Consider the following 19,841-nt stretch of genomic DNA (forward strand, 5'->3'; position numbering starts at 1 on the left):
ACTAAGCTCATTTGTCTAAAAGTTTATAAAAATACTTGTTGCCCTCGTTTTCTAGTCAATTATAAATAGAAACTTCAAATGCATGCACTGGCCTGTAAAATTTTTAAGTTTCAAAAAAATTCATCAGGCAAGTATTTATTTATTTATATCTTTTTTGTGGGCATCGAGGAAGAATCTCTCTAGCTAGCTAGCTCCGCGCGGCTGAGCCGGGCAACGAAAAGATGAAAGATGGGTTGATGGAGGCAGCAGAAAATGAATGTGAAAGTTACATCAGTTCATCAATGTATCCACTATATATACACATAATGTGTATTTTGATATACTCCTGCGCCACTCTCATCTGTCACATCAAGGACTAATGAACAAATAAATATTTTGTTGCATAGCATTTTCTTCTACGGACATGTAATATAAAACAAACCCCTCCCTCCCCCCTCGTTGTATGAATTCAACTTTACCCAAGGAAAAAGAAAAGAAAATATATGTATATAGTGTACAAAGAATAAAAATAAAGGAAATGAAAATTGGAATCATTGTTTTGGTTTGGCTACACAACTAGCAGTCCTTTTTTATGGGCTCTATAAAGTCTCCCAACAAAGTTCAGATTCCTTGCTTCCAGTTCCTTGCTTGGCAGAAGAGGCAACTCCTCTCCCTCTCTCGCTCTCGCTCTCGCTCTCTCTCTCGCTCGCACGCACACGCAGTATTCAAAAGCATCTCGACTTTGAACTTCTTTTTTGAGGTTCTCAAGTTGTAATAACACCAAGCCTTCAAGATTTGCTAATGAGGATCTGGGCTATGTTTCATTTTCTTCCTGCTTTTATTCTTTTATTGAGCCTTTCAGCGCTTACAAAGGCAAACTTAGAAGGTACAAAAATAATCTTAAATCTTTATATATATATATATAAATATATATATATATATATCATGTAATTACTGATATTTGATACATGAGTACTTCTCTTTCTGCTATAATATTCTAAATGGTTTTTATGGATTAAAAATCAACAGGGGACGCTCTGTACGCATTGAGGAGAGCTGTGAAGGATCCAAATGGTGTTATGGCGAGCTGGGATCCGACCTTAGTGGATCCCTGCACTTGGTTCCACGTTACTTGCGACGGTGATAATCGGGTTACCCGACTGTAAATCACTTTTTCCCTTGGCTTACTGCTTTTTCTATTTCCTTCCCTTTTTATAACGTCAGTTTTGATCAGTTACTTTTGAGTTCAAACTTCAAACCGTAATAATCTCTCAAGTTTTTGCGGAGAGATCGTAATTTTCTATGCCAATATAAGGGAACTAAGAAATGGAAATTTCATCTTACTTTAAACGCAGTGTTTAAAAAGATCTCTTAATTTGTTGTATGTAATCTTTATCTATATAGTAAGTCGATCGGTATATATAATCTTTGTTCAGTGACCTCGGAAACGCGAAGCTGTCGGGCAACCTGGTTCCAGAGTTGGGGAAGCTTAAGCGTCTTCAGTATCTGTAAGTACTACTACAATTAATAATAATGTCCTCCAATTTTTTACCATCTATAAAATACTCGCAGTAAAAAATTAAAAAAAAAAGGTGGGGAAGTGACAGCGATTAATGGCTGGTGAAGGTTCCCTTGGCAACATCAGTCAAACAAAAAAAGTAAACTATGCACAGACATCTTTTGTATTGAGTGAGGTTGATTAATTGATGGTAGACGCAATCAAAATGACCGAATGCAGATCTAGAACAGGCTTGGAAGACCTGGCATGATACGTACTAGTTTGTATGCAAATACAGATCAGCTGCGGAAAAGCATTTATCGATGTCACCTACCCTACCGTACCAGCCAGCCAAGATATATATAAATATATATATATATATATATATATATATATAATAGCCCCATCACGTACGTACCCCGTTGGATTAGGAAACCCTAATGGATTTGGTGTTAAATTCACTGTGGTAGATTATATATGATGAGGCAATTAGCCTTGTGTAAATTTTTGATTTGTTCGATCGCTGTCATGCAGGGAATTGTACATGAACAACTTGGTGGGTTCCATACCAGAGGAACTTGGAGGACTGAAGAGCCTTGTTAGCTTGGATCTTTATCACAATAACCTCACTGGATGCATCCCTGCCTCCCTCTCTAAGCTCTCCAATCTGAAATTCCTGTAAGCATTTTTCCTGCCGTCTGATTAATAATTATGCAGGTTGGCCCACTACTTCTGTGGTACCAACCATAATTATAGTTAATTTGCATTTAAAGACGAACTTCTTTGGTGATCAGTGGTTCACGTAATATCCATGCATGCAGGCGATTGAACAGCAATAATCTGACTGGGAGAATACCGAGGGAACTCACTAAACTTGGAAACCTCAAGATCCTGTATGTTCTCCATGTAAAATATATGCCATTAAGTACCCTTTTTCTCTCTTCGTTTAATCCTTTTTCCCTTAATTAATTAACTTGATACGATTCGTGTAGTGACGTGTCTCACAACGATTTGTGTGGTTCATTCCCAACCTCGGGTTCGTTTTCTAAGTTCTCGGAGGAAAGGTAACTGTGATCATCTACTTACAATACATATCTAGCTTTCAGGAACGAGAGCTCTAAATTTTCAAGCTCTTGAAGTTCTAAATTTTCTCAAGAGTTTTTTTTTTTTTTTTTTTTTGTTGGTTGTTTGGATGCAGTTTCAAGAACAATCCAAGACTTGAAGGACCAGAACTGATGGGATTTGTGAGATACGATGTGGGAGGAAGCTGCTAACGAGTCAAGAGACAAATAATATGCATTTGCTAAATTGCTAATTCCTTTTTGTCTAATGTCTCTTTATAACGAAGAGCTAGATCTTCTTATGTTTCACTTATATATATATATATATATATATATATATATATATATATATATATGTATGTATAATAGTACTGATATTCAATTTCAAGCTTCCTCAACTACCCATTTTTCCATTTTGACGATGTAAATCAGGACATGTTCTAGTAGTAATTCTACTCCTTTCTTGGAGCTATAGATCGAAGGTGGTTTTTGTGGATGTTTTTGTACTCTATATATACATATACATAGAAATAAAGCTTGGAGGATTCTGATCGATGCTCCAAACAGTGTATTCTTATTATTAATTACGTATTATCGGAACTTAATTATACAAATGATAATCAGGATATATGGTCTAAAGGAGACAGCGCTAACTAGCTTTCGGAATGATGAGGCCAACTAACTGACAAAGTTGGTCAGCTTTTAGCGAATCATCTTTTTTTAAAGTGATTATCCACTAATTTATTCCTTCTTGGATAACTTGTGGTCTGGGTTACTCTGATCCGCTTCTTTGAAGTCGATCTTTCAACTTCCATAGTTTTGCCTTAAAGTTCAATGAACAAATTCTCTAAACAGGGATCCAAGATACAACAGCCAATTTTGCTGAACGTTAATGGTAGAAGCAGATTCTTGAATCTTAGATAGATTTTTCCTTTTTATTGCGCTTGTTTTAACGTAAAATGAGGATAATAACCCAACATAAATATATAAGAATTATCTGTAGATCACTACTACCAAAACTATTGTAATTTGTGCAACCATTTTTTTGGTTCAGCGACCACAAAACTATAGGAAACGACCCAATTCTCAGTTGCCACCATCAAGTTTAAACTCTCAAAATCCTGATCGGGGGGGGGGGGGGGGGGGCAAGTAGGAGTTGTCAAAGTGTAACACACCTGATAGGTGTTTGGATGACTAGAAAATATACAAGAAAATTACTCACTTCGAGGGGAGCCCCTCTATTGAAAAAAGAAGAAGATGATAAGAGAAGAAGAAGTAACATTTGCATTAACTTTCTGATAACCCATTCTCAGTAGCTACAGTGAGCATATATGCAAAAGTTTTGCCAAACATCTGAAAAAGGCCTTAACCTAGGTAAAACATGACCCCAAATTAACAACTAACGGACTGGATAAAAGGAAATAACAAGCTAACGGCCTAGCTACTCTATGGCCCACTTCTTTACATAATATAAAGGGAAAGAAGTAAATCAATAGACCCAACCTGAACCATGGCCATGTATTCCATTCATGGACTGTGACACAAAGTGGGATATGAATAGATCCAAAGTAGTTGGGAAATGAGTTGGAATTCATTAAATGGAGCACTTTTAAAGTTGGGAAAACGGGGAGAGGAAAGCGACTGAGGAAGGGTTGAGTCAGATTCCATGACAAAAGGGCGATTGTGAATACAGTAGGAGGTTGCATAGGTGAAGTCATGACTGGTTCGTAGAGCGAGTGAAGAAAAGTTTTTGAAATTTGAATTTCTCTTGCTTGGAGGGAGTCAATATGCCTTTTATCGTCTGATAATATCAAGTTTCTAAACAACATTTAGGATAATTGGTTGCCAAATACCACAAGAATTTATGCAATGTGGGGGAAGAGATAGAAATCTCATGCGACAACCAGAAAAGGACTTTTAGTAGTACTAGTCTTAATTTATCCATCCGTTGGAGCTTTTCTGAAACAACATCAGCTCTTCGATTTCAAATGATTCAAGATCAAAATCCTAGATTCAAGTTGGGGCGAGAGCTGTCGATTGATTCCTCCTGTTCAAACAAATCAACTAGAAAAAAAGATTGCTCCACGTTGAAAGCCAGGGGTCGAGATATAGAGGCAGCCAACGTGGATTGTACGAAAGTAAAAAAGAAGAGAGCAATTAAGTGCTAGAAGAAAACACAAATTCCCCAAAAATGATGGAACACTTTGGCATTTATTCAATTAATCCATGCCGGGTGCCCATTAAAGTAAAATTAATTGGCTAATATAATAGATAAAATAAAATAAAACAAAAAATTATACAAAAATGACTAATTTACAGATCTGCAGCTGTACGAAATGGTGAGAAGCAATGTCACCCCCAACGAGTTTTTGGATTGCCAAATCGAAAACAAAATTGGCACTGAATATGAATATAATCAATCCGCATGCACCTGTGTCCAAATTTAACAAACGGTTAAAAACGGAAGATTGCTAGCTACACACCCACACCGGGTGGAAAAACGACTAGATACGCACCAATAATATGTCAATATTTGAAAATACACCTGGTAACTAACCAAAGTTGTAGTATTCTATTTGAAATTCAAACGGGAGTAACTTCATGAGAAACCCCACCCCACCCCACCAAATGAAGAGCTAAAAAAAAACTGTCCTTGTGAATCATTAAAGCATTTGAGTTTCCAAAATGAGGTTCAGATATGGCTTAGTTAGGCTCTTCCTAGGGCCGTTACATCAAAGCTGGGTTAAGTGAAACAAATAGGACTTGTGTACTAATTTTTGTTTGTTCTTTTCCTGAAAAATGAGACTTGGGTACAAGTTGCGTTGTTTTGAGTTGGTTGTTGATATGTATAAGCGACATGGTGCTTCTTTTTTTAACAAATTAATTACCTGCCAACAAAAAGCCAGATTTCGAGTGTGAACAGGTGCTTACCTGAACAGGTCCATCAATTACGGTGTCGCCAGTGAATTCATATGAGTCCCTAGAAGGTGTATTTCCAGACATGAAACATATTCAGATTATTAAAGCCTGTAAAGCCTCTATTTGAATAAAAGACAAAAAAGTACAGGTTTCAAATTACCTCTAATTTGAACAACGCGAATGACAGTCTCAGAAGCAGCTGATGATGGCCGGTTGCGTGAAAGGTCAATTGGTGTCAAAGGGGGCGAATCGACACCTTCAGCTATCTCCATGCTGTGACGATTTTTCAGGGGCTTCAATGCATAGGAAGTTGCCACACTAGGACTACTTGAGGGTATGGAGAAACTACGAGAAATAATTAGTGGAGGTCTTGGCAGTGGAGACGCTACATTTGAGACAACGGACTTATTTATGAGAGAAAGCACTTGATCCCTGGACCCCAAGGGGGCTGAATGACCAGCCAAACCCTCAGGTCTTGAAGACTTGGAGGTTGAACTTGCAGGAGGCCTAGGAAGTTCATGAAGCTCACTTATTTTAGGTGAGGACATAAAGGTAGGGGAAGTAGTTGGAGATGCTTTTGGAGAAGTATATGGAAGTTGAGATGTTTGAAGAAGAGGTCCCGAATACAAATGGGGACCTTCCACTGAGACCAGCTTTGTAGGCCATGGCTTACTCGTCAATGGACCAGAAAAAGCATGTATTTTGAGTTTTTTTGAATCAGAAGCAGAAAGTGTATACTGATGTGAAAGCAAGAGCCCATCAGATGGAGGGGGCAAGCGTGTGGCTGCAGTGTTGTTTCTCTCAAGTACAGCATGAGCATTTACATTGGTGGGTCTGGAGAGTTTCTCATCTACCAAAACTTTTTCTAACCTTTTGGGATCCAATGGGGATGAATGCCAATTCCTTGTACGCCCACTTGGAGTAGTCTGTGTTTTGTGAAGCATTGGATTACCTGATCCAGCAGAAATTGAACTCTTCATATCAACCGGAGTGGGTAGGACATAAGTTTGCAACTTGCGTGTTGATGACTGTCGAATCTGTCTTATTTTTTCAGTGGAATCAAATTTATTCTCAGCAAAAAGTGGGGCCGATTGGCTGCCCGGCCTAGCCCTATAGGCAAAAGAATTATTGTGGAGCCTACCCAGATTTTCCTGCAAATATTATGAAAGGGAGGCATACACTCAGAAGCTACAATATTGATGTTTTCTGCATCTTGAAGACCATATATTTTAGATTGAAAATAAATGTAATAAACAGTCCAGGTTCTGCAGTTGCTTTATTGGGATATAGAATTTATTCTACATGCATTGTGCTTTGTCTAAACTCGATTCCAATTCAATGACCGATGATTTAAGAAAATGATAGTAAAATCCAAATTCATAACTTCGATATACATGATCTGATTATATACACATGACAAGTCTATGCATGTATACTTTTGTCGTCAGTTTGATCATATAGGATTGTTGGCAGAAAGCCATGTTGCAACTTTTTAAAAGTTTTGACTAAATTGTTATACAAATCCTGTCCACTATGAACAAGTGAATTAATAACAGAAAATGCTCTTCACCTTGACGGCTTCCACAGTTGCAACCTGGGGAAATGTAATGTCCACATGATCCAGCTGCATTAAACGTTATATAAGAAGTCAAGACATAATAACATATTTACATCAAGATAATGTTTCAGAAATTTGAAAACAGAAGACAACCAACAGTGTGGTCTCTATACGGTCACTACCTGTTTTATTTATAATGTCAGCACTGAATAGAAAAAAAAAATGTCAAATTCTTCTTTTATCCACCAATTTTTACAAAACAAGTTCACAAAAGAATGCCATTATCCTCACTGTGATAACACATGATTTTAAGAATCATTACAGAGCATAAAAGCATATCTGCATCATATCCAAGAAGTTGAACTGTTGAAGCTATCATGAGTTAGGACATGCGTGTATATAAATAAATATGTGTGCATCATGTGAATGTTATGAGCCCATATAATTTTATATACATACTTGATTACCTTAACTTATTTTGTCTGCACTATAAATTCATTTTGAAAGGGAAAGAGATATCTGGTTTATTATTTCTCAACCAGAAGCTGACAAACATAAAGTGTTACCTCCATTGACTTCCGTGGTGTAGAAACATCACGCTCTGGGTCATTTTGTCCATAATCAAAACTCAATTCTCCATCATCATAGGCATCATCATCGTCATCGTCATCATCATCATAATTGCTGTCATCGTCATCGTCGTCACCAGCTTCATCCCCATCATTAAGTCCACTGAACTGGTAATCAATATGCTGATGTTCAGTTACCAATTTCACATGGGGTTCTACTGACTCAAGAGATTTAACAGCCTTCTTGAAGAAGCACAACTGTTTGCAAGCAGAAGAGAGAGCATCATGAAACAAGAAGAATGATGATGTTTGATGATGAAGTTGTTAAAGAAGAAGAGAAAGAAAACCTGAGCAGCATGGTGACGAGCTGCCTGTGTAAGAAGACTTCGGGATTGTCCTTGCTTCAGAGATTTTGACCGGAATACATAAAAGGCTGCTTCTTCATCATATTCATCACGAGCAGTTTCTAGCTGCTGCATGGAAAAAATCTCCCCTTTTCCACTTCTTGATTGCCCCTTTTCTCTGTGTCTGGTTATCATATACTCATATACATCTCTGTAGATCACGTCCCAAAATGAGAAGACATTAATCCCATATTTTATATATGCAGGTATAGAGAGAGAGAGAGAGAGAGAGAGAGAGAGATTATAAAGTTTTAAACCTTTTCTCGTCACATTGGCGCTTCATCTCCTGACAACATAAAAGGAAAAACGTCATTGACTGTTATTTTATATGGCTAATTAAATACAATGAAGAAATTGATCAGTACATAGAAGCAATAATGACAATGCCAAAATTCTACCCATAAACAGCCATGCATTTGGCCCAAACAATCATTCCAGAGAAGAGGGCAATAATTAACAACAGAAATTTAATAAAGGGAATCGAAACAACAATGAACAGAGATTTTAAATTAGATTAGTCTAACAATTGCGTATCAGGCAATTAAATTCCAAATTGCACATTTAGATCTTTAAAAAAGGCTTGAAAGAAAATTTCGACAGTAAGCCTTCACAATGTCAGAAGCACCTGAATTTTCCCAAGGTTTTCTGTGGCTTTTTAAAGCATTTTCTATCTGTCCAAGAAAAGGTCCATAGGTTGGTTTAGTTCAATTAGGAATGGATAGCAGGACAGGTGCCAGTAGTACAGAGCATTGACAATTTCCTCTCATCTTTCTGCCAACATGAAACTCCATAATAGCACAAGGTCCTCTTCATGACACAATTCAAATGATGGTAGATCCCAACTTTTCGATCAGTTGGTTGAGCTCCCATGAATTTCTGTCTACTTGTTTACAAATTAAGACTAAGAGACCCTAGCTTCCTGTTCCTGCTATGCCAGACCAGCCATTGCGTTTTCCTTCAAGCTTGAGCTGCTTTCCCTGGGTTTTTATTTTCTTCTGTTAAAGGAGAGACTAAAAGAGCCAATAATTGAGTTGCCACTTGCTAGTTAAGAAGGGAGCTTCCGACTCTGTTTCCTTCCCTCCTTGGTTCTCTCTGAAATCTTCCGGTCAATCTTCAAGCTTCAGCATTTTTATCTGTCTCCATTCTTATTTCCAGACTAAGGGATGCTTGGGGAATGAGATAAGATGATAATTTTGTGAATAGTAGTGAGATAGTTTGAGTCGAATATTTATTGGGTTTTGGGAAAAGAGAGATAAATAGTTGAATAAAAAATATTATAAAGTTAAAATATTGTTAGAATATAATTTTTTAATATTATTTTTGTTTTGGGATTTAAAAAACTTGAATTATTTTTTGTGTTTTGTTTGGAAGTTTGTGAAAGTGTAATGATTAGTTTGGAAAAGTTGTAATGATTAGTTTGAAAGTATTTGTGTTTGAGTGATGTTTGGGAAGAAAATAAGATGGGATGAGATGAGATGAGAAGAAAATTATTTCCAAACAACCCCTAAAATAACAGCATGAGCTAAATGAATATGAACAATCACAGCAAGATGCTATGTATCTTCAGAAATAGAGGCCCGATAACTAAACAGATGATCGAGAAGGGGTAGGAAAAAACCAAAAACAAAAACAAAAGTTTAACCAATTATCTAGGATGAAATTAGATCATGCATACATTATGCACAGCACATGAACCATATTAAACTTGTCATAAGCTGATAAATTTTAAAAAACCAAATCAACAAACCTCAACTGTTCGAAGTTCGTTAAGAAGAGACTCTGATGGGCTTGTGATTGTCTGAAATATATGAGCACGCTGAAATATGCAAAACAAAAACTCAGTACCAATAGTAAGGAGGAGTTTCCTAAATATTTATACACAAGTATAAGTACTCACATAGCTATCAATATGTTTCTGCAGGTCAAACTGTACTTTTCCTAGCATTAGCAGAACTTTGCCTGCACAAGAACAAAAACAACTAAAGATTATTTATCTACTGATGAAACAACCACACTGTAATGATGTGCATTCCTTACAAACAAATTAATGTTCAAGTGATATAACTGATTTGAATTAGAATTAACTACGCATGATAGTACAAGTCAACTTCATCAAAATCTTAATGTAAACATAGCAATCCTATTAGGATACTTAGATTTGGGAAAAAAAAAACAAATACAACAGTCGAGATATTGCTTGCCAGTTGCCCCACACTTTTTCAGAAAGAAACATAAAGGAAATATAATGACCAGCACTGTGATTACTTATGTATGTCCCATAGGCTAGAGTTGCTGAACGTCAATTTTTGTTTTTTGTTTTTTTTGTTTTTGACAGAACTTAAGACTGAAACAAAGTCTAAAAGCAAGATTTAAATCTTTCCTGAAAGTTGATGTGGGTCTGGGTAAGACATAGTTTCAACTTTTGTCCGGCAAAAGAAAAAAGAATACATTATATGAGACTCAGATGCCAAAGCTATGGTTCATGACAACAAATCAACATACAAAGAAGTTCCAAACGCTAAAAATACTCGGGATGACAAGATTTGATCCTCTAAGTTTAATGTAAGTTTAAGGGCAATGAAGACACTTACGGTTTGTTGCCAATTGGAACTCATTATCCAAATGATTAATTCTTAATGGAAACATCTCATTGTGGAGATTAGTGTATTAGTCCTGCCTGAGTTACCGTGTTGGTTGGCTTGGATGGGCTGTGCAGAGAGGTTGTTATTGATCAGAAGGTTTTTGAGTTCAGAAAGGAGAATGATAGGTGGTGGAGAATCACAGAGAGCAATCGCCGTGTGGTGAAATACATTTCTTTGGATCATGAAACCCAGGGATGGTTGGGTTCCATGGTAAGGGAATGTGCAGCTTCATTGGGCTCTTCAGAGTTCCTGAGAACTCGTAGAAAAGGAAATAATGTGTTAATAGTGAGGAGGGGATGTAATAACAATAGTTGTTTTATCTTCATTTCAAAATTCGGGCATGAAAAGAAGAGAGGTATGCTAGTGGTGCCGGAAGGAAGGAAGGGGGAGGGGTGGAGGAACTTTGGAGATACATTGAAGGAGCTCAATCCTCCTTCCTCTGTTTCGAGTGTGAGAAACAGAGTGGTTAGTGTTGTTCAGGCAGGAAACCCGAAGATGGTTAGGGGTGATGGTGGTGCTCCTCCGTTGACGACAGTTGGTGTGCAATTGTACAGAGAAGTGCTCCAAACACAAAAGGGTCAGGCTCGAGCCGTGAGTGTTGTGATGCCAGGCGTGGTCAGTACAAAGATCGTGCATAGACGAGGCGATGATGGCAGTGTACTGTTGGGCCAAATTAGGAAAACATTTTAAGGGTGTTGGGTAAAATGGAGAAAAAAGTTGGGAATTTATTAGAGGAAATAAATTGGCTAAAACGTTGCGTTAAAGGTAAGGAGGTGTTGAGGTTGGATATGGGCCGTGATACGGGTTGTATTGAAGGGAGGGGCTTGGGCAATGATTCAGGGATAGAGATGGGCCTTGTTTTGGGCGGGGATAGAGATGGGCTGTGTTTTGGAAAAGGCTCGACAGGGATGGAGATGGGCTCAGCTTTGGGCCAAGCCGTAGGCCAAAGGAAAAGCTGGCGGGCAAAGCAGCTAGTGACCGAGATTTCAGCCTAGGTGCCAAGTCAGCTTTCGTTGGCGCCGGTAAGTGCCTCGCCGGTCTCCCCACCGGCACAGAAAGAACCATCGATCGCGATCGAGCACTATGGTGAGCCAGTAGAGTCATTCCGGCAGGTAGATTTGGAGGACGGCGAGATGGCAGAGGAGATTGTAGTGGCTGAGACCGTGAGGGTTGATCTCCCGTCGTCGTCAAGTGGGTTGCTGTTGGGGAGTGCACAGACTCAGTCGTGGGTGGTGGTCGAAGGCCCAGATGAGGCTCCTGCGTGTTTAGTCTCACCGGTACAGGATGGGTTTTTGGGTAAGTTCTCGTCGCCGATTCGTGGGTTGATTTTGGAAAATGCACAGACTCAGCCGTGCGTGGGGATGGAGGCCCAGCGGTGATTCCTGTGCAATTAGTTGTGTCGGAGCTTGATATCCCGATACCGGGGTCTCCGATAGACCCCCTATCACTGGAGATGGTTTCTTTTGAAGAGAATAAGTGTGGGGATGGAGTTGAAGAACTAAAATTGTCTGTTCCTGCCAATGGGGAACCAGATTCAGTGTGTGGCTTGGAATTGGCTTTTTTTACCCCTGCAAGCACTGGTGAGGAAGGGGCCATTTTAACTCCTTTGTGTACACTTCTTCCTAGCTCTAATTATGGGAGTTGTTCGTCAAAGTGGATTTTCAAGAAAGTAGATGAGATTCAAGCTGTCATTGGGATTTCGTTTGGAGATTACGAAGAACAATTTAAGGCTTTCCTCGTAGATCTTGAGGATAGCCATTTGAAGTCAACCTCAAAGCGGGATAGGGAACTTAAAAATTTAACGTGCTCCATTAATAATGATGTGAAAGAAGGGAGTGGCGGAAGAGATAGATCGAGAGGGAGGGGCAATATAGTTTTATTATGAAACCTAAGATTCTATCATGGAATGTTTGGGAGCTCAATGATCGCAATAAACGCTTTAGTATTAAATCGTTATTGCAGATGTGGAATGGTGATGTAGTGTGTTTGCAAGAAACAAAGTTCCGATTCATTGATAGGAAAATTGTGAGAAGTTTATGGGGGGACTCGTATGTGGGTTGGACTTATTTGGCCTCTTTGAGAGCCTCAAGTGGAGTGTTACTTATATGGTACAAAAGAGTGATTGAGTCGATTGAAGAGTGTATTGGAGAGTTCTCGATTGCGATTCTTTTTAAAAATGTGGTTGATGGATGGGAATGGGCATTTGCAGGCTCCTATGGTCCTAACGTGGATAGGGATAGGAGAGGGTTGTGGGAGGAGTTGGCGGGCATATATTCCCTATGGGATGTGCCATAGTGTATGGGGGTGATTTTAACACTATTTGCTTTCCTAGTGAGCAATCAGGGCATTGTCGACATTCTATGGCTATGGAAGAATTCAATGAGTTCATCTTTGATCTGGACCTCATGGATCTCCCTTTGGTTGGGGGAGAGTACACTTGGTCAAATGGACGGATTTGGTCAAGATTGGACAGATTCCTTGTATCTCCTTCGTGGGAAGCTAAATATCCTGAAGTAAGTCAGAAACGACTAGCTCAAGTCAGTTCAGATCATTTTCCTATCCTTTTGGATTGTGGGGGTATTCACAGGGTGCGCCGATATATCAAGTTTGAAAACAGGTGGCTAACAGCAGATGGATTTGTAGAGATGGTACGTCCTTGGTGGTCTTCGTATTAGTTTATTGGTACCCCTAGTTAAATTTTTGCAGTCAAGTTGAAAGCACAGAAACAAGACTTGAAGAAGTGGAATTTGGAGGTTTTTGGTCACATTGACAATCAAAAGGTTACACTGTTGGAGGAACTGCAAGACTTTGAGTTCTTGGGAGATAATTCGGAGGAAGTGTTATTGAGGAAGGGCATGGTTATGGAAAACCTGTAGAGGGTTTTGTTGTCAGAGGAGACTTCATGGCGTCAAAAATCCAAGGCTTCTTGGTTGAAAGAAGGTGATAAGTGTACGAAGTTCTTTCACAAAGTGGCCAATTCACATCAGTGTAACAATGCTATTGAGTCACTTCAATCAGGATCTCAAGTGCTATCTTATCCTCCCAAGCTAGAAAACCATATAGTACAGTACTAAGACCCTTCTTTCAAAATTGGTTACTTGGAGGCCGAAGCTTGATACTTTGAATTTAGAGGCAATTGACTCGCAGAGTGTGAGTGTGTTGGAGAGACCTTTTGTTGAAGAAGAGATTTATAAGGTCATATCTGGCATGGCTAAGGATAAAGCGTCGAGGCCGGATGGGTTTTCAATGAGTTTCTTTCAAACTTGTTTGGACATGGTGAAAGATGATATTATGCAGGTTTTCAATGAATTTCACTATTTCCAAAAGTTGAAAAATCCCTTAATGCAACCTTTATTGCTCTCATTCCCAAAAAACATGGGGCTTCGTTTATTGAAGACTTTCGGCCTATTAAGTCTGGTTAGTAGTGTTTATAAGATTATTTTGAAGGTGCTTGCTAACCGGCTTAGCCCAGTGTTGAAACATATTATTTTGAAGTCCCAGAACACTTTTGTTCGAAGGAGACAAATTCTTGATTCAGTACTCATCGCAAATGAGTGCTTGGACTACTGATTACGGGAGGGAGGTTCAAGTGTTTTGTGCAAGCTTGACACGGAGAAGACATATGATCATGTGAATTGGCAATTTCTCTTATACTTGCTTGACAGAAGTGGCTTTGGGGATAGGTGGATTGCATGGATGTGTCATTGTATTTCAACCGCTCGGTTCTGGTTAACAACACACTTGCTGGTTTTCCTTTATAGTTCGTGAAGATTGCGGCAGGGAGATCCTCTATCTCCTCTTCTATTTGTTATAGTTATGGAGGCTTTAAGTAGGATAGTGCAGACTGCTGTTGGGGGAGGCTTCTTATCGGGTTTTCAGGTGGGCAATGATTCTGGTGGTTCTATTATCATTTCACACCTTTTTGCACATGGCACGTTAGTTTTTTGTGAAGCAACTAGTAGCCAAATCCAAACTTTACGAGCATTGCTACTTTGCTTTGAAACAGTGTCAGGGTTAAAGGTGAATCTGGGCAAGTCTGAGATGGTTCCTGTGGGTGAGGTCTCTAATATCCTCAGCTTAGCAAGCCTTCTAGATTGTAAGGTGTCCTTTTTCCCAATGAAATATCAGGGATTCCCACTGGGAGCAACTTTCAAGAATAGAGATATATGGAATGGGGTAGTGGAGAAGATAGAGAAAAGATTGGCTGGTTGGAAACGGATGTATTTATCAAAAGAGAGCCACCTAACTCTTATCAAGAGTACACTCACTAACTTTCCCACATATTTTTTATATTTGTTTCCTATGCCTGTAGGGGTGGTGAACAAAATGGAACTCTTAAGGATGTTCTTATGGGGAAGCATGGGGGAGGAGAAGAAATTCCATATAGTTAGATGGAAGACTGCATGTGCCTCAGTTGTGAATGAGGGGTTGAGAGTGTGTAACTTGAGAACTTTTAATAAAGCTTTATTGGAAAAATGGCTTTGAAAATATCATTTGGAGAGGGGATCATTGTGGAAGGATATTGTTGATACTAGATATGGTGTCGCTTGGGGTGATTGGTGCTCTAGGAAGTGAGGGGGGTATGTTGTGGGTTTATGGAAGTACATAAGGAAGGGATGGCCATGTTTTGTAAATCAAATTCGCTTTGTAGTTGGTGAAGGCATTTGTATCAAATTTTGGCGGAATGTGTGGTGTGGAGACCATGCATTGGAAAGGGTTTTCTGGCCTTATACCGTATTGCAGTTAATAGGAAGACTTCAGTGGCGGACGTGTGTTTATTCTCTTATGGTGAGTATCAGTGGAATGTTCTTTTTAATAGGAATTTCCATAATTGGGAATTACCTATTGTTTTATAATTTTTCAGCTTACTATATTCCACGAAGACTCCTATGGCACAGCGAGAAAGTTTGAAGTGGCGGTCTAATAACCACTAGATATGTACAGTTAAGGCGTATTATAGCATCTTAACAACACAACTTGATATTATTCCATTCCCTTGGAAGAATATCTAGAGATCTCGTGTGCCTTCGAAAGTAGCTTTTTTTGTTTGGAGTGCTGCTCTTGGAAAGATATTGACCACAGAAAACTTGAGGAAGAGAGGATGTATAGTGTTGGATTGGTGCTACATGTGCAAAAAGAATGGAGAATTTGTGGACTATCTATTACTACATTGTGAGCTAACAAGGGTGTTGTGGGATGAGATCTTTCTAAGGGTTAATGTTGTTTGAGTTATGCCTATGAGGGTAGTGGATTTGTTCGGTTGTTGGCCAAACATGGAAGGTAGTCATCAAGTGGCAGCAGTGTGGAAAATGATTCCATTGTGTATTATGTGGTGTATTTGGACAGAAATGAATGCGCGTTGCTTTGAAGATAAGGAACGCACAATGACCGAGTTGAAGAATTTTTTTCTCCACACTAATGTGTTGGTTTTCCACTATTGTATTACATGGGGATAATGTTCAGGAATTCCTGTCTTTAATTTATCGCTTTTAGAATGTAGTTAAGAGTTTCATATGTATACTTCCTGTGTACAAGGACTATGTCTATCATTCATATATATAATATTTGTTCTTCATGTCATTTAAAAAAAAAAAAAACAATGGCAGAATTATGAAATTTCCTTCACTTTACCACTTTCTTCGTCATCATTCAACGCAGTTTTCTCGAGAAGACAAGAACCCATTTCCCGCAATGACTCTGAGAATTCTGAAGAATAAAATGGAATTACATAAGAATACTACTAAAAAAACGAGAGTACAAGCTCGAAATTTAAGATGACAAAATTGACATTTCACTGTGCTACAACTTTAATTCAAAACTCAAAATTCTGTGGCATTGAACCGGAACCGGTCACATCATCATTTAACATACGCAACTCACACATGCAACTCACACATGCTAAAATATTCCCAGAAAGCACCATATGCTAGTTCACAATATCTAACTGCCCCAAGGAAGAAGAAAAAATATACAAGTTAAATAAATCTGGCCCTTTCATACATGCATTATTGAAGTGCCAAGCCACTTCAATACAACATCACAAGATACCATCACAGGCTCTGATAACAGACCATGCTCTAAAATGCCATTAGGGTGTATTGTTCTGTATTGACACAACACCATCAGTTCTAGGCAAAACTCCAAAGAATTTCATCTTAGAAAATACATAGCAATGTATTGGAACAATATTGTCCAACTTTCTAGTGCCAACCAACATGGTCACTGCCTACTCTTGCTTATACATTTTATAATTATTGTGGAGCCAAATCCATGGAAGGAAACAAAGATCCAATTGCTTTCAATGATACACGGAAAAAAAAAACACATCAGAGAATCAAATAAAAATTAATGAAGTACCGTAAGCACTGTTTGCAGTCGCCGCAGCTGCGGAAAGTAAGCCATCATAGCAGTCCCTCATATCTTGCATATCCTACAAGAACGGGACCCTAAAAATTATAAGCCAACTTTAAGAGAAGAATAAAACAACAAATCATCAGAGAAACTAGCGGCTGAAAATTTTGAGAGAGACAGTTTATACACTATGCATTTCCAAGTTCTGTAAATGACAGTAGGCCTTAGTAAAACAATATTTAAGAAAAATATTCTCTGAAAACGACCATGTTTCAAACTTTGAATAAATTTTTTACTCAATTTAAAAAAAAAAAAAAGAATTAAGAATTCGCATCCGCAGTTCGTAAAACCCTAGAATTTAGGGCTCATCAAGATCAAATCAAATAATTTTCCGGTCAGGACTGGACACCCGTACAAAGAGGAACCCTAAAAATACGTTTATCTGCTAAGAAACGATAGGAACGAGAAGAATGCCCAAGTAAATCGCAAATGGACGACGTCCAGAAATTAAAATGAGTAGCTCCTGCAAGATTCGTGCTCTCATTCCTTTATTTTCCTTTTAAGTTTCCCTTCAATCAAACAAAACATATAGGGCAAGAGAGGAGGAGGAGGAGAATGAGAAAAAGCGTACCAGCGAAGCCTGAGCTAGCTCATCCAATTTTGACAAAGGCCGAATATCTCTGCGCTCCTTGGGCTCATGTTTGTGAAGTCCGAACCCTCGCAACTTTTTGAGCGGAGTCTTCATGGCTTCTATATTCCTATAACGACAAAACAACTCACTCAATCAAAGCGTCTCTCTTTTTCTTATTCCTGTATTTCTCCGTGAGCCCTGAGAATTTTCTGGTAATAGGAAGCCTATGAAGAAGAAGAGAAAGAAGAAGAAGAAGAAAGAAGCTAGAAATGGAATGAGAATTTCCTTTTCAATTCCATTCAAAATGTTACGTCAGGAACAGAGAGAAGACCACCTCCTCGGATTTTTAATTATTATTATACTAACAATCCCTTAATTTTCATTAACCGCTAATACGACCCATTCCTTAGCACTACTTTGAATGCAATACATTTCTCTTTTTAACTAAATTAATTAATTAGTTAATTAATTTTGTTTTACTTTTTACTTAAATCTTATTGGCTACTAGTCTGGTCAAATAATTCACTTCTTTTCTTTCCTTTTAGTAAATTTATATTTTTTTTTTTTTTTTTTGGCGGAAAATTAGTGGAGCTGACCCTCTTTTTTTGTTTTGACTATTCTACGGGGACCAGTCTCCCTCGCTATTTTCTTTCTCGCCTGCCCCTACGATCCACAAATAAAAAAACATAAAATAATCCCTAAATCTATTAAAAAATTTACTATTGAATTAATTACAAAATAAGTATTTATGTTTTTGTAATTCAAGATTTCGATTTTCAAATTTCACAAAATTATTTTAAAAATTTTGTAATTAGATACTTTGTCAATCTCTAGTTTTTGACATCGATATCAACCGATCCAAAACTGATATATGATCTCCCGTGAGATACTCGCAACTTAGGAATTATTTATGGAATGACATGATATGAGAATTTTGTGAATAATAATAAGATAGTTTATTAATAGTAATGAGATAGTTTGTATTGAATATTTTATGAATTTTGAAAAATGAGAGAGAAAATATTAAATAGAAAATATTATAAAGTTAAAATATTGTAATAATATAATTTTATAATATTATTTTTATTTTCAGATTTGAAAAAGTTATAATTATTTTTTTATTTTTTATTTAAAAGTTTGAAAAAATTTTAATAATTAGTTTAAAAATTTTATATTTAAATTATGTTTAAAAATAAGATACAATGAGATCAGATAAAAATTTTATATCTCATCTAATGCCACAAACCAACCTTTAATAATGTTAAGTTGAGTTATTTATTTTAACTTGTAATGGTGACTAGTTAGTTCGGAAAACCTATGGAATAAAACGACCTGACCAAATCCAACTCAATGTAACTTAAAATATTCAATTCCTAGACATAAGCATATCGATTTGTATTCCACTTTGTTACCTTGATTTTTTTTTTTTTTTTCCTTATCCAATCCAAAAAAATTGAAAATATTGTACTCATTAGGCTGGTTGCGTTTAGATATTGAATTGAGTTGAGATGATAAAATATTATTAAAATATTATTTTTTAATATTATTATTATTTTAAAATTTGAAAAAATTAAATTATTTATTATATCTTATGTTAAAATTTTAAAAAGTTATAATAATGAATTGAGATGAATTTATGTATCGAATGAAGCCTAAATGGTGTTTTGCTATCTCAAATGGTAAAAAATGATGTCGTTCTCTTTTTCCAAAACTGCCTTGTTTTGATTTTGTTATCTTGAAGAACAAGATATATTGGCAGATACATATTATTTAATTGGAATAGCTCGATATGAATCATTTGAAAAAAATAACATATCATATTCAAGGTGGTTCGAATTGAGCCTTTTTTTTTTTTTTTTTTTTTTTTGAATTCCGAACCCTACTTGGTTGGGTCAAAAAGTCAAGTCAAAATTAATTAATTAACGGAACTACTTATACCATTACTCAAAAAACAGAAAAACATCCAACGTATTAGTAGGAAGAATTTGGGATTTGGGATTGATTACTGGCAAATTATTATACGGATTTCAAGTCAAGGGTCACGTTGAAACGTTATTAATTAAAAATGATTTTAGAAAATTCAAATTATAATCTTGACACAAATGTGATTAGTATTTTTAGATTTCATTTATTTTTATAATCATTCTCGTATCGTCTCATTTTATATAATTATTATAATTTTATTAAATTTTTACATAAAATAAAATAAATAATTCAATTTTTTTAAAT

The 19,841-nt window shown here is 37.2% G+C and overlaps 2 protein-coding genes across 4 annotated transcripts; one reads left to right on the top strand and one right to left on the bottom strand.

Moving 5' to 3' along the window:
- The first annotated feature begins 586 nt into the window (after positions 1–586).
- On the top strand, positions 587–3,102 carry LOC121253824 (leucine-rich repeat protein 1-like). Its single transcript, XM_041153744.1, has 8 exons — positions 587–865; positions 1,009–1,141; positions 1,416–1,487; positions 2,012–2,155; positions 2,299–2,370; positions 2,470–2,541; positions 2,676–2,867; positions 2,901–3,102. Exons 1-7 carry the CDS (start codon positions 781–783, stop codon positions 2,749–2,751), a joined length of 654 nt encoding a protein of 217 aa, XP_041009678.1. The 5' UTR covers positions 587–780; the 3' UTR covers positions 2,752–2,867; positions 2,901–3,102.
- A 1,564-nt stretch (positions 3,103–4,666) lies between these two features.
- Positions 4,667–17,938, bottom strand: LOC121255724 (uncharacterized protein At2g33490-like). Of its 3 annotated transcripts, none has more exons than XR_005938848.1 (12): positions 17,613–17,938; positions 16,988–17,060; positions 16,262–16,336; positions 9,886–9,947; positions 9,736–9,804; positions 8,246–8,274; positions 7,932–8,139; positions 7,582–7,842; positions 7,028–7,081; positions 5,618–6,608; positions 5,427–5,518; positions 4,667–4,969 (listed from the first exon to the last, which is right to left on the bottom strand). XR_005938848.1 is itself a non-coding variant. In XM_041156210.1 (12 exons), exons 1-11 carry the CDS (start codon positions 17,724–17,726, stop codon positions 5,487–5,489), a joined length of 1,968 nt encoding a protein of 655 aa, XP_041012144.1. In that variant the 5' UTR covers positions 17,727–17,938; the 3' UTR covers positions 4,667–4,969; positions 5,470–5,486. The 3 variants fall into 3 exon arrangements, 2 of the variants coding, with proteins under 2 accessions (XP_041012144.1, XP_041012145.1); XM_041156210.1 differs by having other exon boundaries at positions 5,470–5,518; XM_041156211.1 differs by lacking the exons at positions 9,736–9,804; positions 9,886–9,947; positions 16,262–16,336; positions 16,988–17,060; positions 17,613–17,938 and adding an exon at positions 8,723–9,203 and having other exon boundaries at positions 5,470–5,518.
- Positions 17,939–19,841: the final 1,903 nt, after the last annotated feature.

Source organism: Juglans microcarpa x Juglans regia, chromosome 3D (assembly GCF_004785595.1).
Source record: "Juglans microcarpa x Juglans regia isolate MS1-56 chromosome 3D, Jm3101_v1.0, whole genome shotgun sequence".
NCBI lineage: Eukaryota > Viridiplantae > Streptophyta > Magnoliopsida > Fagales > Juglandaceae > Juglans > Juglans microcarpa x Juglans regia.